Raw genomic sequence first — 15,712 nt, 5'->3', positions numbered from 1 at the left:
CGGTGCTGGCATCACCCTGCCGAAATCAGTATGGGGTCCGGGTCAGGACCCTGTGCCCTGCAGTGGCTCGCTGACGCCACTTCAAATAGGGAAAACCTGGTTAAACAAGGAAAACCGGTGGGCCCCAAATGCATGTCCCAGAAGCGGAGGGGAGCCCAAGCCACCAGGCTGCCCAGCACCGCACCTACCCGTCACCCTGCTCGACCCAAGGAGCTGGCATGCTTTCCCTTCCAGCCTGGTACCACTGAGGTTTGTGGTACCATTAGCAACCTCACCTGATGATCAACATACCATTAGCAACCTCACCTGATGCTTGGTGGACACATCATCAGGCGTCAGGGATATTTATATAGATATTTTTGATATGGAGATAGGGTAATAAGACTGGAAACCTCCCTCTGAGGCTTCAGATTAAATAAACCATCTTTATTTGCACAGGGCCCTTTACTATGGGCTCTGTTCATGCTTTTACAGATCACGGGCAAAATAAGCAAGTCCCGTATTCCCCCCGGCCAGCTTTCCCCTCTCCTGCAGCTTGAGTTGTTAAAGGCGGAAGAGTTTCAAGGCACCGAGTCAGTTTTCAGCGTGGATGAGGTCCCTCCCTCCACCAGCCCTACTTCCTTTCCGGCACCCTAGGAGCAGGGCAGGGGGATGCAGGACGGGCTCACAGGTCAAGAATGCTCCTGCTTAGCGCAGGCAACACGACAGGCAACATCCAACTAAAAGCTGAGCCTAGTTTTTAGGAGCAAAACCCTTCTTTTTGTGTAAACCCGGCTAGAAACCATCACAGGAAGGGACAAGGTTGTGCCTGAAAGAGGAATTCAGTGGGAGAAGTGGGGTCTGTATCAGACCTACCCTCCCACTTCTGTGCCCATGGCTTAAAATGTCACTTTGGGGGAAACGGAGAGGCAGCCAGTCTTTCATGAATGCCAATGTGCTTATTTTATCCAAAATCATCTTTTCCTGTGTTTCCTCTCCTGCCCAGCATGATCCCTCCAAGTCACAGCAGGTTCAGTGCTACCTGGAACTGGTTTTAGCAGAGGGGAAACGGCAGCTGCATTTCCAGCTCTACAAAACAGCAGCCATCGCGTGCAAAAGCCTGGCCCAGCTTGGCTCTGGCTGTTCCCTAGCACAAAATTCAGGCTCCTCACCACCCTCCAGCAGCATGTTTATTTACAGCAGTGTATTTCTTTCTAAAGACCTGGTCTCAGGAGACAAAATCTCTTCTGTGTATGAAACCAGTACTGACTAGCTCAGACATTGTCTTCCAGAGACTGCAGGCAGCCTGAAACAATAGGGGTGTGTGGACCGTCCTGATACATTTCCATTTTTGGACCATGATAAATCTGAAATGTAATAGTAACAGCTCTAAAAATGGCCCATGTTAATTAGCTATTTGGGAATTGTTTTGGTATTCAGCCATCACACACAATCCCCAACAGCCTCACATCTTCTTGCGTACCAGGAGTTTCCTTTAACCCCTCAAAATTGGACAAAGCCTCCAGGTTCCCCTCAGAAACTTTCAGACATGACTGCAAGCTGGAATATGGACATCAGCAGCGCAATGAAAATTGGAAGCACACTGGGGAAGGGCAGTCTAAAAGACCCTGGCATTCGATGTAAGAAACAAACGAGGGAGCGATTGCGTTATTGTATTTCACACACAGTTCAATCCAAATCTCAATTTTTTAAAAATGCAACCCACGCACTCAAAATACAGCAGAGCCCGGTTGTAGCCGAAATCGCTGGACTAGACAACTGCTTCCCATTTTTGGGGTTTTGCTGACACCTGGTGTTCTGGAAAAGGTGTTGTGACATCGTACAAGTCCCTTCCCTGGCTTCTGTTGGGATGGCTGCTCTCTCAGGTCAGACAGATGTGTGTCTGGGAGCTAATCCTGAATTTGTGGAAGAACCTGAGAAATGCAGGTGTGCATCTAGGTTTCAGAGGCACTCTTAAACATCTCAAGTCAAGAGAAGTGCTGCAGCAGTATTTGTAGCATGCCTTGTTATGTTACTGCAAACCTCATGGTATAGATGTATGCTTCCTAACTTCAGGAGTCAGGGAAACTGCATGGGGCAATCTCAGGTCTCATTTATTTTTAAATAGTGCATTTCATTGCAAGTGAAAACAATCCAACGATGTGATCCAAACCCAAGAGATCTCTCTGCAGTGGCTGCTCTACCCAAGGCAGCCATTTAGGGTTAGCACCCAAGACCCTGAAACAAAACTGACTTCAACAGCCAAGCACTCATCAAAGCAGCATTCTTATTTATTCAGTTAAAGAACATTTTTTTCCCAACAAAAAAGGAGGAAAAACAATAAGCAAGAAGGCATGTTTCACACCAGTAAAGGAGGAAAATAAATCATCACAACACCTGAAGAAATTCCGATGCAGGAGTGGGTGGCATCAGGAGATGATACAATGGAGCTGAACAAAGATCTGTTTGACATTGGTATTTTCTGGTTTTCCCCCAATACCTAGACCTGTGGTAACAGCAAAAGGCTCTGGCTATGGATGCTATCGAAGATGACAAAACAGCCATCATAAAGTGCATTAAAAAGTCCAATCCCAGTACTTTCCTTCTTCATACAGAGTAAAAAGCCTCTATTATTTATCACACATAGTACTTAGTCCTACTAAAATGATGTTTAAAATGCAGGAAAAACTGAATTTTCAGCTCACAGCCACACTGAAACGGACTGTTACTGCAAACTCTGTCCAACCTCTCATACTTCCAAAAGAAGTCCCGGGAGACCAGGGAAGAGCCCAGCTGACAAACCTTGGAAGCCGTGAAGAGGTAACAGCACTGAGACACCTTTTGGTATGTGGCCATGCTGCCTTTTGTGCCACACTCTCCCTCCAATGGGCGCTAGGAAGATTTGCATCTGCAAACTAGATCTGAAAATACAGGATGAAAATAAAAGCCACATTTGGTGAAGCTTTTCCTAAATGCCAGTGTTTGAATCTCAGGTACTTCATTACTTCATTGAATTATGGCCTGATAAGGAATTTCACTACCTTTTTTCTTTGTTGTTGCTTTTAAACTCTTTTCAGAGTAGAGTCTCTGCAAAAATGTGTCCCACCTCTACACAACGATGTCAGTATCTCACAGAGCCTAATGCTGATCTTTAAATAAGGACAGTGGCTCCCCCAGGAATAACGGGCACCAGCTGTCCACATCCTCTGCCCAAAGATTTGCTGGACTAGTACTTCCATCTCATTCCAAACGCCTGCCCTCCCCAAATCAGATCAGTTACGTCTCCCCAAGCAAACACTGCTGTAAACAAAATTCCATAAACAAATCCACCACAATGATTAAATATTTACAGCACAAACATGTAAGGAAAACATTGTAATACAAGTAAATAAATAATGCGAACAACGTGGCCACACTCCTGCAACCCAAGCTGTCCTTCCACACATGCAAAGAGCAGCTGTAGTCTGTCTCCTCCGCTAAGCAGCAAACTTGGTGTTTGGGATCTTCTCCTTCCAGTTTCCACAGGTCCAACATCCATTGCCCAGAGACAAGTAGGCTTTGGGATTCAGGGAATAGTAGAGGCTTGAAGGATCTACCATGTGGTCAACATTTCAAGATAACTGACCCCTCGCTTCACCTCAAAGAGATTAGTGCAATCAAGTCTTCCAAAAACTCCAAAAGGTCTAGAAAACCCCACGTGAAAATAGTCAGTAGTGCACATCCTCTCACACAGAATAGTCACGGTTTTCTCACAAATTGTTTTACAACCTCAGTACTTTAAATTTTCTCACTGAAATTTATGGTGATATCAGCCTTTCCATGTTATCACAGTATAAATATTGATCACTTTTGGGCAATGATTTGAAATTTCAAAAGTCTTGAAGTTTCTACTAGGAAACTGTGGCAATTCTGTATGAAAAGGAGCCTGATATAAAGCAAACAAAAACATATTACCATTTTTTGCCTAAAAATCATAGAGGTATTTCACACACAGTTATACACAACATACACAGTTTCAAACAGCCTGAGTGCATTTTTAACAGGGTCAACAGTTTACAAATTTGTAAATAATTTTACATCCTCTGCTGGAGGATGTGCATTCTTTTACTGGAACACCCTGTAGGTCTTGTAATCTTGATTAAGGATAATTAAATACTCTGCTGGCTTTCTGCATGCCTGAGCAGATGCATCATATCCTCTTGAAGAGAGCTTCAATGTTTTTACACCAAGAATGCTGCCTTCTCAGCAGTGATTCTTACAGTCTTTTGCTTTTCTGTACAATAAAAGCTCACAAGAAACAAATCACCACTAAGTGTTCACACTTGGTTCAGTGCAACAAAGGAAGACCTAATAGTTACAGTTTTTAATTGTAGGAACTTTGGTTTCCTGGATTCATCAGTGCAATTTTTGAGGGCAGTAGGAGACAGAGAGCAATTCCAAGTCAGGCAAATGCTCTTCTTTGCTAGTAGAAGGAGAAACATAGTCTTGGATCTTGGCTTGTCAAATTCTCAGTGAGGCCCTTGGGCACTGGATTGTCCCACAGCCTACAATGACAGCAAATGTGTTACTGTACCTTACTGTTACCTTACTGAGGTGGCATGCTGAAGACAGCGGAAGACGCAGCTTTGGGTTTTCATCAAAGCAGGTCCGACAGTTAGACAGAAGCGAGGTATGGCCATATCTCAGCGACACAGCAGCAACCCAGCAGCTGCCTACCCACTGAGATGGACTCACTTATCTAGCTTGGGAGAAAGATTAAGTCTTTGAAAAGTCCTCAGGCCACTAGGATCTCAGAAAGGGGAGGAAGAACGGAGTTACGCACAAGCAACCTGATTTACATGAGCCACCCTTCTTCACCTGCCTCATTTGGTGGAGTCTACCCAAAAGCTTCCCATACTGTGCCTCTACCTCGTGAAGCAGAGTGCCCTGAGGAGTCAGAGGGACTGCGTGCTGTGCTGCATCCACCAATCTGAGGAAGCACACAGGGGCCCCAAGCTCCAGCTGGGACTGGAAACATTCCTCAGTGGTTGCTCGCGGGCTGCTCTCACTATTAGGGAAGGCAGAGCCTGTTTTGGGCCAAAGAGACAGCTCCCGTAGGAGCAGACACTTGGCTGTGGGACCTGTGTTACCAGAAAGTTATCAGAGGCACTCTCAGAAGAGTGACTTTTCAAACAAGTGAAGGATGAGTGGGTCTCTCCTACAAGAGGTTTCTAGTGGAATTTGATACACAGGGTTTGGAGAAGCAGTGACAAAGAGTGGGAAAAGTCAGGTGTCCAAGTATCTGCGAGGTCTGGATCCCAGGACAGAGTGTATCTCAGAAGTGAAATCAGATGTAACGGGACAAAGAAAACTTACAGGAAAAAATGCAACAAACTTCCTGATGGGGACATTACACAACTGGGTCTTCAGTTTTACCTCATTTAAAGCCAGTAAGCTATTCAGTCCCTTTTTCCCAGGACTTTCTGACAGGGGTGGAGCTGCCCTAGAAAACCCTCAGCTTACTTGGCTTGCGTCTTGTCCCCTGCAATATCCTATTCCATGCCAGCTAACCCAGGGCAGCAGGCCAGTATGGGTCATGTCTGTCCCAAGACTGGTCACCCCGACTTCCCCTTGCTGAGCCGATACCCAGCCACAGAGCTCTGTGATACCTGCTCACCTTATGAATTGAATTTCCGGGCACTTGGCAAGTTCCTCTGCTAGCTTTGTGGCCCCACAGGCGCCAATGCGATTTTTCTCCAGGCTGTTTTAGAAACAAAAAGAGAGTTTTAAAATCCAAAACCAAATCAAGAGTGGAAAACAGTTGAATAATCACTGGCTCCTTCTCCTGTCCCAGAAGAGCTATACTTTTGCACAAGCACAGCAATGCCATACAACTTACATCAGCCTCATCTTTATGACTGTGGCCCTATTTATGCAAGAAGTGTGTGTGCACTGCTCCCTACTGACCTCCCTCTAGCAACAAGACTTGTAAGCAGATCTCTTGCCCTTGGAGCACTCTAACAGATCCCACTGTGAGCTTGGTGCCAGAAAATGCTAGTAACAACTCCTCCTGCCTCAGACACAACCTTTCTGCTTGTACCTGTAAAACAGCCAGGCTCTACTATGTAGTTTCCCTGCCCAAGACAAACAAAACTCAGTTCCTATGACCCACAGACGAATATTTCCATACAGCTGAGAGATGGAAGACACATACCACATATTCCAAAGGTCCAAGAGGAGGAAAGCTCCATGAACAGTTCTTGAGCAGAAGATGACAGTCTCTCCCACGGAATAGGGCTGGGCTGTGATGCCACCAGGCCAGCACATGAGCTGGTGACATTGACCTGAGCTGCTGGTTGCACTGCAGTTCCAGCACAGGAGCTGCATCTGAGCTTCCTGTGAGCTCCTACAGCCCAACACCCACAATTTGGCAGCTCCATCCTGGGGACGGATTGCTTGCCTTGCTGCAGGCTTTCACAAAGGAAGACTCTCTGATCATGGTACCCATCTAGACCATCCCAGACACTGAAGAGAAGTAAAAGCTTGCAGGAAGCAGCTCACCTGAGGTCATTAAGTGATATGAGTCATGTTCTAGACATACCAGTTTGTCTTCCCTGACTCAAACAGGAGGCCTTCACAGACTAGCTTCTGCTTAGATACCTACACTACAAACACCTTAAATAAAAAATGCCTCTCTGTGCTGTGTATCACCCAAGCAAGGCTAGCCCTCAGTGCGTGCAGCAAGAATGCTAAGCAAGAATTTGAACTGCAAAAGCCTGTCTGTTGTTCCTAACGACTGTCCCCTTTTTGGAAGTGCTGTGGTTGAAGGCTCAAGGACAGAAAAACAAGTCTTCTTCCGGGGGTTGCTCTCAGGGCTGTACTCACTCCAACATCTTCAGCTTTTCCATCCCTGGGAGAGCACTGGCCAACTCTTGGGCTCCTCCATCACCAAGGGCGTTCCAAGACAGTCTATGACAGACAAGAAATCCCAACTGTGAGTCAGCCGATAAACACAAGGGGAACAACAGCAGTGCTGTGATACAACACCCTCACAGATTAGCCTGTTTAAAAAAGCTTATTGCCCTCTTATCATGGCAGGTAAATGTTCCACTGATTTACAAGCTTAATTTTGAGGAGTTTCCTCAGTTTCACCACATATTTTCATGTATGGTAGGACACCAGGGAGTGTCAACACAGAGCCTGGGGACTGTGGTTATCTCCAGAGTCCTGCAGGCCCAGGGAATGAGATGCGAAAGATGGAAATGACTGCTGAGCACACAGCTTTACCCCAGGACAACTCCTCCTTGTGCTGATGGTGTTAAACTATTGCAGCAGCTAAGGTGTCTCTCCGACCTGCTCTTAAAGCTGCCTTTTGACTCTGAGCTCTTTCAAAGGATAGCTCGCAGGGCTTTTGAAAGGCTGGTTTTTTCACTTTCTGGTGCATTAGCAAGTGAGAAAATTCTTCAGATCCTTTCTTTGCTACTGGCGGAACAGCCTGGCCATTTCCCTCTCACCTGGAAAACAGAAACCTAGCATGGCACCATCAGTGCTTCACTACAATAATCAGCTGAATGATTCTAGGGCCACCCCACAGGGCCATTCCTCTACCCACGTCTGAGGAACTCCAGAATTTCTGTATCATGTGTAGGAGCCAAAAAAAGAAAGGCAGGACAGGATCCAGCTCAAGAATTGGGGCCTTCCACCAAACAAGCTCACAGCCTGTTCTGGGATTTCGTGAGTATCAGCATATTGCTCGCTGTGTCACTCAGATTTCCCAATGACAGAACTCACATATGCCTTCACTGACAAGACAAGACCCCTCCTAACACTACTATTAAAGGAGAATCTGCCTATCTGTTAGTAATCCAGGAGTAGTAACTCCCCACATGGTTAACTAGTCTTAGTGCCATGCTGCAAGCGACACAACTATGCAGTGAATATTGCTTTACTCATCCCATTACTCCACTGGATTATTGCAAGACCTCTCATGAGTCTGGCAATAAAATCCTGGCTTTGACCTAATGCCCTGAGTCCTAAGAGATCTGTGATCTCCACACAAATACCTTCTGGGGGAAGGAGAGGGAAGTCTGGTGAGCTTATGACCCATGCATCATTTTACTCAAACTATCCACGAGTACTTTGCAGAACTGAGGCACATAAGAGTAGCATGCTAATCAAGTGTCACCCAGCTGGCCACAGCAGAGATGACTAGAGAGCCTAGGTCTCACAGATCTATATCCTGACAGAGGAGTGATCTCAGCCTCGGAGGTCTGTACCCTGCTAGCACCTCAGGCAGTGTTAGTCTTCATTAAAATTACAGGTAGCTCAGGATTGATGAGAGTGCTGCTGACTCCATGGGATCTTGTGTACTACAATTAAAGTTAAGGTCCCTCTAGTGTAGTGGGGCAAATTGCTTTTAAAAAGACATAAGCTGGAGCAGGTTCCTGGCAGGCTTCTCACTGAGGTTCTCTTAGGCAGGTGAACACATGTCAGAATGTAGTTAGCCCATCTATGCTGTTTATTGAAAACCTGTTAAACATCCACGCATCAGAACAACCCCTTTTATTCCAGTGTGGAGAGCAAGACTGCAGCTGGTGGTACACCCTGTTCATGTACAGGCTGAATTCACTTCGCTTTGAGCTCTCACTTCAGCCTCTACAATTGCACAGAGAAGCTCCTGCTCTGCTCTGAGAGACAACTGTGGCTATCTTGTAAAAAAATGGAGGCAAGACTTGGACCATGGAGAACAAGATGGGGAATTTGTCTTGCCTCACAAAGCAGATGCTAAAAGACCAAGGATAATGGGCAGAGTTTGCAGATGAGCGTTTTCCTCCATATTCTGTTCAGCTCTTCACATTCAGCTTCCAATAAGTCGCTAGTTATACCAGGAAATGTTTAGCAGTGAATTTCGTCAATTAGTAAATTACTAGTGAATTTATCACTAAAAACTACTTAGTGGTAAGTATCAATAAGTATTTAGCAGGATCAGAAGTGTACTGGAGTTGAAAACAGGAGCAGGCATTAAAACAAGAGTGACCTGTGTCTTGAAGGTCTCCCCATCCATTCCCACACTCACATTATCTCCTCCATGGAAGGGCATTGTCGGAAGCCATGAGAAAGTGATTTTGAAGCATCATCAGTGATTCCACAGAGTTTCAAGCTGAAGCAGCAGGGAGACAAAAAACAGAGGGCACAATATGCTGGTGTCAGAACCGGTGGGGAATACAGCACCAGCACCAGCACCATCTGCTACACTCCTGCCCTGGCAACGCTACAAACAAAGCCAGCCATGCTCTGCCCTGGCAGCCTTCAGTGCCCTGGTACTCACTCGATCTTCCGGAGGTGTTCAAAGCATGGCAGTCCCTCAGACAGGGCATGGATACTTCCTTCCCCAAGGTCATTTTCTGATAAACTGTAAGAGTAATGAAAAAGGTTTGAGTGGCTACAGAAAAAGCAGGTACAGTCAGAGAAAAGCCACCATCAAAACATAACTATGTGAATTAGCAAGTCAATAACTAGTACCCAGACTAAGTGAGGACTCTAGACAGCAGGGACAAGCCAGACTGGCACATGGCAACTCAGGGTCAATTCCTGGCTTGGTAAAATGGGAACGACAGCCTTGCTCTAACTTGCAACATAAGTCCATTCAGCAGTGAATTGTTTGCAGACAGTAACATGGGGTTATACCAATGGCTAAGATGGACAGACCTGCAGCACATCATGTTGTATGTGAAACTGGAAATAAGAAGTTATACTGGAGTTAATGACTGGTGTGACTTGAGAGGAGATGACAGTAAGGGAGAGTGGGAAGAAGACATGGCTCTCAAAGACTCAGGAGGCAGCAGTAACTGCCTTCCAGCCTTTACCAGAGTGCGCTGCTCTGTTCTCATCTACCAGCAAATACAAGCCATGGCAATACCTTCCCTGCTCTAACATATCTCACACCTAAATTACCAACAGCCTAATTAATCTTGTTGTTTAAGAAGAGATGAGGCGAGACGAGACGAGACGAGACAAGAAGAGAAGAGAATATTTCATTTGGAAGGGACCTACAATGATTGTCTAGTCCAACTGCCTGACCAATTCAGGGCTGACCAAAAGCTAAAGCATGTTGTTAAGGGCATTGTCCAAATAATAAATAAACACATAACAATAATCAAATACATAACAAACATATAACAAAAAATAAACACATAACAAAGAACGGTGGCATCAAGGATGCAGCAGGACGGGTTAATTCACATCATCTCCATTCCTTCAGTTCCATATTTAGAAATTTTACCACTCCTCAGGTTACTGCATACAGTAGTTGAAAGGCACATGGCTACACAAAGCCTGGCAAACAGCACTGGCAGACAAGGTTTAACATCTAAAGTGATCTGAGCTGCCCCGCAGGCAGTGCACTGCAGTGACCTTCAGAGAGTGTCTCCTCTCATCCTACGAAAAGTGTCTAGGACAGGAGGAGAGATTGCCCTCTGCAGATTCACCCTGAGCATGGAAAAAGGCTACGTGACAGCCTCAGGCCTGTGAGCTGAAATGATTCCCACACGCAGAGTGATACTAGTCCATATGTTTGGCACCATCCCAAGTGCACCTGCCATGGCCTACCTTATCTCTTCTAGCAGCCCACACGCCACCAGGGCTCTGGCCAGCTCTGTCCCTCCTGCTGGCCCAATGTTATTGTTCTGCAAGCTAACAAAAGAAACATAAGCATTGGAAGATTATTTTAGAATAAAGCTGTAACAAAAGCTCATATTTAACTTGCCAAGAAGGTAACTGCTACATCTTTTGAACCAGCGCTTGGTGCTGGTAATAACCTGGGATCCTTGTGGATTAGTCTTAATGAAGGGGCCCAGAAAACAGGGAGGCAACAGCAGAGGGCCAGCAAGTGGCTAGCATGTCACGTGGCTCCTGCTGCTGTCAGTGACACCTGGGCTAAGGACATGCAAGTTCAGTGGATTTGCCCATGCTCACAACAAAGGAGCACAGTCAGCCAGTCATTGCAAAAGCAAAGGCTGCATAGTACCACCAGGAGTCTGTCTCCAGCTCTGTGCACATGGGATCTGTTTGACATGAGTGAGGAACGGCCTTAAGAACAAAAAGTGGACGGGACCTCGTGTCTGCAGATTTCCCAACACCTTTCCAGTGAAGACAAGAACCTACCCAGAGGACTGAAGTCTCCCAGCACTAGGATTCCTTTCCTAAGATATCTTTTGACGATACCTTAGACATAGGCTGGAAAACACACCACTAGGCTAACGGAGCCCAGTGAGCTCTTCTAGCTCACCAATTTCTTGCTTTGTTACTGTACAACAGTATGATAAAGTTCTACATGTTAGAACCCTAGAAAGACTCCCATAAAAGGTTTAAAAATGTAACACTACTGAGTTCAGGGGGTAAAATGACTCAGAGGTGCCTGCACAAAACAGTGAGGGACCAGAAAAGATGCTCATATTTATGCTTGCATTACACCAGAATGAGAAGACAGCCAGAGGCTTTAGAAGCTAACATACTCAAAACCAATTTTAAGGGTTATTTTACTGTCATCTCTAAAGTTAACGCTGCAAGAGATTATACAAGAATAGTTGATATAACTTGATGCAGCAGAGTAACTGTAGAGGGTTTCTCAATCCTGAGACAGTTAAAATAATGTCTAAACAAGAGACCAGTGCACCACTGCAGTCTATGCCTTTTTCCATGCCTTCTTTCAACCATCCCACATATTCCCAGGATATCCAGCTTTCCTGGGGCAAAGGCTGACACTTACTGCAGGATCTTGAGGTTGGTCGTGTAAGGCAGACAGAGGGCAAGTTTCACTGCTGTCCTGTCTCCAAAACCATTCCTTGATAGTCTGGAAGGAGCAGAAATGAAATGTTACTGGCAGTGAACTACAGAGTCTCATTCCTCACCTGTGTGTCACCCACACATATCTGTGACCCCTATTCCTCACCCACATGTGCATGGGACTATGCTGAAAGAAGCTAATATGCATGATTCCAAGGACGCAGAGGGTGGAAAAAAAGAACAACGATGTTTTGTAATCCTGCAGCAGAAGTTAAACAGGGAAGTAAAACTGACTTGCACATCTCATGAGCATACTGATCTCCCTTCCTGACTGGGTTGTCCTGAGCTGGAATTACACCAAAATTGCACTTTTTAATATGTGACCTTAGTCCAGTATGCTGTAATCTGAAGGTTATATGAATAGCTCCAGCATTTTAACTGTAACAGAAATAACTTTTTCTGATTTGTTATTTTTTTATTATTTTATTTCTTTAATATGGCAGGGGCGTGTTTGTTCTATAAACTGGTCTGCAATGGAATGACGACTGATAATAAATTTGTCTGAGTAAAGCCTCTATCTGTCATCTTCCCTCCATTTTTGCAGCCATATAGATTAATGCTGATTTCTTAGGCAACACAGGCACTGCACAGCACATATGCCTGTGAAAATGCCTATTAAACTGCAGATTCAGTTCTTCCCCACTCATGCAGTCCATACAGTTCTTGGGAATCTCTGAGAGATTGCAGTGAACAAGCAATCCCCAAACCTCCCACATCCAGCACCACACATTCCTATCCCATGTAGCTGTGAGTTTTCACCCTGCTCTCATAAGAATCAGTGGTAAAAATTATTTTGGCTTTACTGGAGCCAGATTAGATTTGGTTTCTATGCCTTGATTTTTGCCCAGCTTCCTGAAGGGACATTGTAAATGACACACTTACAGTAGCTCCTCAATGCACTTGCAATAGGCAAGAGCTTCCATCAGTTTTTCTCCTCCAGCAGGACTAGGACTGTTCCCTGAAAGGCTAAAATAAACACGAAAGACTCTCAGTGACTGAACAAGAACCAGAACATACCAGCTTAAGATATTTCACAGTTTGCCTGGCGTGATGGGAGGCTTGAGTCACCGCAACAATGGTCTACACGGGGCTGCAGACACAGGTCTCTGGAAAATGGCCTGGGGATTTGTAGTGTGTTTTTGTCAAGTACTGAGTCACTTCTGCCCCTGCAGGTACTGGGGGGAAGGAGCAGTTTTCCCTCTCCCAGACAGAACTGGGAATTTCCTTTTCTTGTTCAAGTCATTTCCAGGTTTGTAATTTCAAAAAATTACAAGGCATACCCCAAATCTGAGCCTAACAAACAGCCTGGATGCTCTAATTTCTGTTCCCTTGGAGGAGGGAAAGTTTGAATCCATGTCTCTGAGAGAGAGCCTTGTCTAGAAACTGTGTCCTTGCTTTGACAAATTCTCAATTTCACCTCTACTTCCACTGGTAAAAGAAAGCAGTGTAGCAACACTGGGAGCCACCATGCTGGGAACCCTACATAGCCCAAGGAAAGGTGCTGCATGGATCTAACACTTGTATGATTCCCCACAAGCTTGCAGATTTATGTTCCAGGACACAACCGAGCCAGAGATCTCTCCATTCTAACAGCTAGCGAAGGCTGGCAAATGCCCATCACTGTCTCTGGGTGTGACTCCACGAGGACAACTTTCAGTGTCAGAGAGTCTCTGCACTGGCAGAAAACGTCGTTGCCAGTCCCAGCTGTACATGGGGAGGGCAGGAGAGGGAACACCTTCCATTGGTTTGGTAGATTTCGTATCAGGTCTTCAATGACATTGAAAATGCTAGAAGGAGGTGGAACATTGTTTAAATGAAGGTGGCACAGGGCTTTCCACACAGGCTTCCCCACCAACTGTGGCCATAACCAAAATCAGTGCAAACAAAACAAAGGGACTCACTCAATTCTCTTCAGGTTTTGCATTTCCAGCAGGACAGCAGCCAGATTTATCAGGCCTGAATCTCCAATCTTGTTGTGGCTTAAACTTTAAAGAAGAGAAGAAAGGCTGTGTTGTAAAGGAAAATGCTAAGCATCAGGCAAAGTATGAGATCTTATTTAATGTCTCCCATCTGCTGGATGACACCTCTGACCTTGGCAGCAGAATCAAAGAGCTGCTTGTCTCAACTATCTCATGAAACACTAATAGCTGTTAATGAGGCATTAAAAAAAAATTGCAAAGAGCAATCAAAATCACTGGATCTTGTTAATGGGTGGGAAATTACTTCAGCCAGAATACTGTAATAGGCAACAGCTGGTTATTATTTTCCAAACTACTACAGTGGAGAATGGACAGAATCTGGCTAGAGAGAGAGGAAAAAAAGCACAGCAAGCCTGGGGTTTGCTCTAGATTCAGATCTTTTCAGAGCAGGGAAGTGCTAGGTCCAGGGCTCTCCCAGGAGCGAAGGGGGCCTCTGGCTCTGTTCTGGATCCCAGGGATTCCAGAGAAGATTTAAATCCAGAGGCTGTTTAATCTATTTTCTACATGACTGCAGCAGAGGTGGGTTAGACCAAATTCTCCTCTTCTGAACATCAAGCTCTGATTTCCTCTAGCCCAATGCTCATACATGAGCGTTTTGCAACATCCCTGCTTTTGTTACAACATGGTGTGTAAGCACATATGGGTCTCTCCAAATGTTGGCACTAGTGGTCACCTCTCTGCTGATGAGAGACTGCAAGAAAGGAGAAACTTACTTGATTTCCTCCAGGTAGTGCATATTCCTCAAGGCTTCTGCGAGTCTGGAGCAGCCATCATTGCTAATACTGTTATGGTTCAAGCTGGAAACAACATCACCAGGAAAATGGACATTAAGCTAGTGTTATTCAATATCACAAGCCAGGCTAAAGGCAAGCTGCAGTCACATACTTACATAAGCCTTTTCAGAGATGGCATTTCATGAAGTCCCAGCACAAGCTTAGGAATGGTAGCACTGCTGAGTTTCATGTGGCCCAGGCTAAAAGATGAAATAACACAGGAACTACTAACTACCCATGGGCAGTCATGCGAGCACTCAGCAGAGGAGAGCAGAACAAGGGTGGAAGAGAAGTGGGAGTGTATTCTAGTCCCTGCAAATAGTTTTAAATTTTGTTCTCTAATGCAATTCTACTGGACGTGTTTGGATCCTAATAAAATACCAAGAGAATTCCAAATCTCTGGAGCAAGGTGCTGCTGTGACCACAAGATGGCAGAGCTCTCGTGACAGCAACACACACGGTTCAGTGGCACTTCATAACAGAAGGATGCCTTACATGTAGGTGCCTGGAAAAGCCATCCCTGCCACAGACTACTGATCTCTGTCTCTCTCACTTATTGTTCATTGCAAATAAAAAGGAATTATTGCTTCTTCCCCATCTGAAGTCCTCCAGCCATCAGGAAAACTACATCTGTCCACAGTACAGGCAGAAGCGAGGTTGCAGTTTAACTAAAGCTTCTAGAAAGATCTGGCAGACTCTGAACAGCCTGGTAACAACACACTCACTTGAGCTCTTCAATGGCCTGGCAATTCTGCAAGCCCATGATCAAGTAATCAATTCCAGTTGCCATAATACTGCTAGAGGTCAGCCTGCAAAACAGCAAGGATCAAATAAGAGGGTCAGGTCTCAGCATACTGAAAAAGAGGAGCTTACTTCACTGACAGGCAAGCTGCCCCATCCCAAACCCCAGCCAGCATAGACATCAGGGACCAGTAAGTCTGGAGAGATTTCCACACCTCCTGTGTACAGGACTATGAGGACTAGGTAGTTCAGAGATGTTCACATGATGTATATATACCAAACAGCACAGTCTCTGCCTGGGCCAGCCAACCCCCAGCATTTCACTGGGCAGAGATGCCCTTTATAAGCCTGCCATCCACTTACAGGCAGTTGAAGAGGGCTGTGAAAAGGACTGAACGCTATTCATAACAGAAAAAG

The 15,712-nt window shown here is 45.4% G+C and overlaps 1 protein-coding gene across 11 annotated transcripts in view; it reads right to left on the bottom strand.

Annotated features, from left to right (window-relative positions):
- Window positions 1-2,301: 2,301 nt before the first annotated feature.
- NLRC5 (NLR family CARD domain containing 5) overlaps window positions 2,302-15,712 on the bottom strand; it is a 53,826-nt gene continuing 40,415 nt past the window's right edge. For 10 of the 11 annotated variants that reach the window (XM_072873125.1, XM_072873129.1, XM_072873135.1 and 7 more), the window contains 12 exons: window positions 15,280-15,363; window positions 14,671-14,754; window positions 14,495-14,578; window positions 13,704-13,787; window positions 12,685-12,768; window positions 11,726-11,809; window positions 10,567-10,650; window positions 9,287-9,370; window positions 9,035-9,118; window positions 6,844-6,927; window positions 5,636-5,719; window positions 2,302-4,523 (listed from right to left, as the gene is read on the bottom strand). In XM_072873125.1, coding sequence (XP_072729226.1) covers window positions 4,442-4,523; window positions 5,636-5,719; window positions 6,844-6,927; window positions 9,035-9,118; window positions 9,287-9,370; window positions 10,567-10,650; window positions 11,726-11,809; window positions 12,685-12,768; window positions 13,704-13,787; window positions 14,495-14,578; window positions 14,671-14,754; window positions 15,280-15,363 — 1,006 coding nt within the window. In that variant the 3' untranslated portion in view covers window positions 2,302-4,441. The remainder of the gene's footprint in view (window positions 4,524-5,635; window positions 5,720-6,843; window positions 6,928-9,034; window positions 9,119-9,286; window positions 9,371-10,566; window positions 10,651-11,725; window positions 11,810-12,684; window positions 12,769-13,703; window positions 13,788-14,494; window positions 14,579-14,670; window positions 14,755-15,279; window positions 15,364-15,712) is intronic. The other variant, XM_072873132.1, reaches the window with a different exon arrangement.

This window comes from Ciconia boyciana, chromosome 9 (assembly GCF_034638445.1).
Source record: "Ciconia boyciana chromosome 9, ASM3463844v1, whole genome shotgun sequence".
NCBI classification, from domain to species: Eukaryota; Metazoa; Chordata; class Aves; order Ciconiiformes; family Ciconiidae; genus Ciconia; species Ciconia boyciana.
Note: the sequence above shows the minus strand (reverse complement) of the source record. Positions and strands in the feature narration are given on the sequence as shown.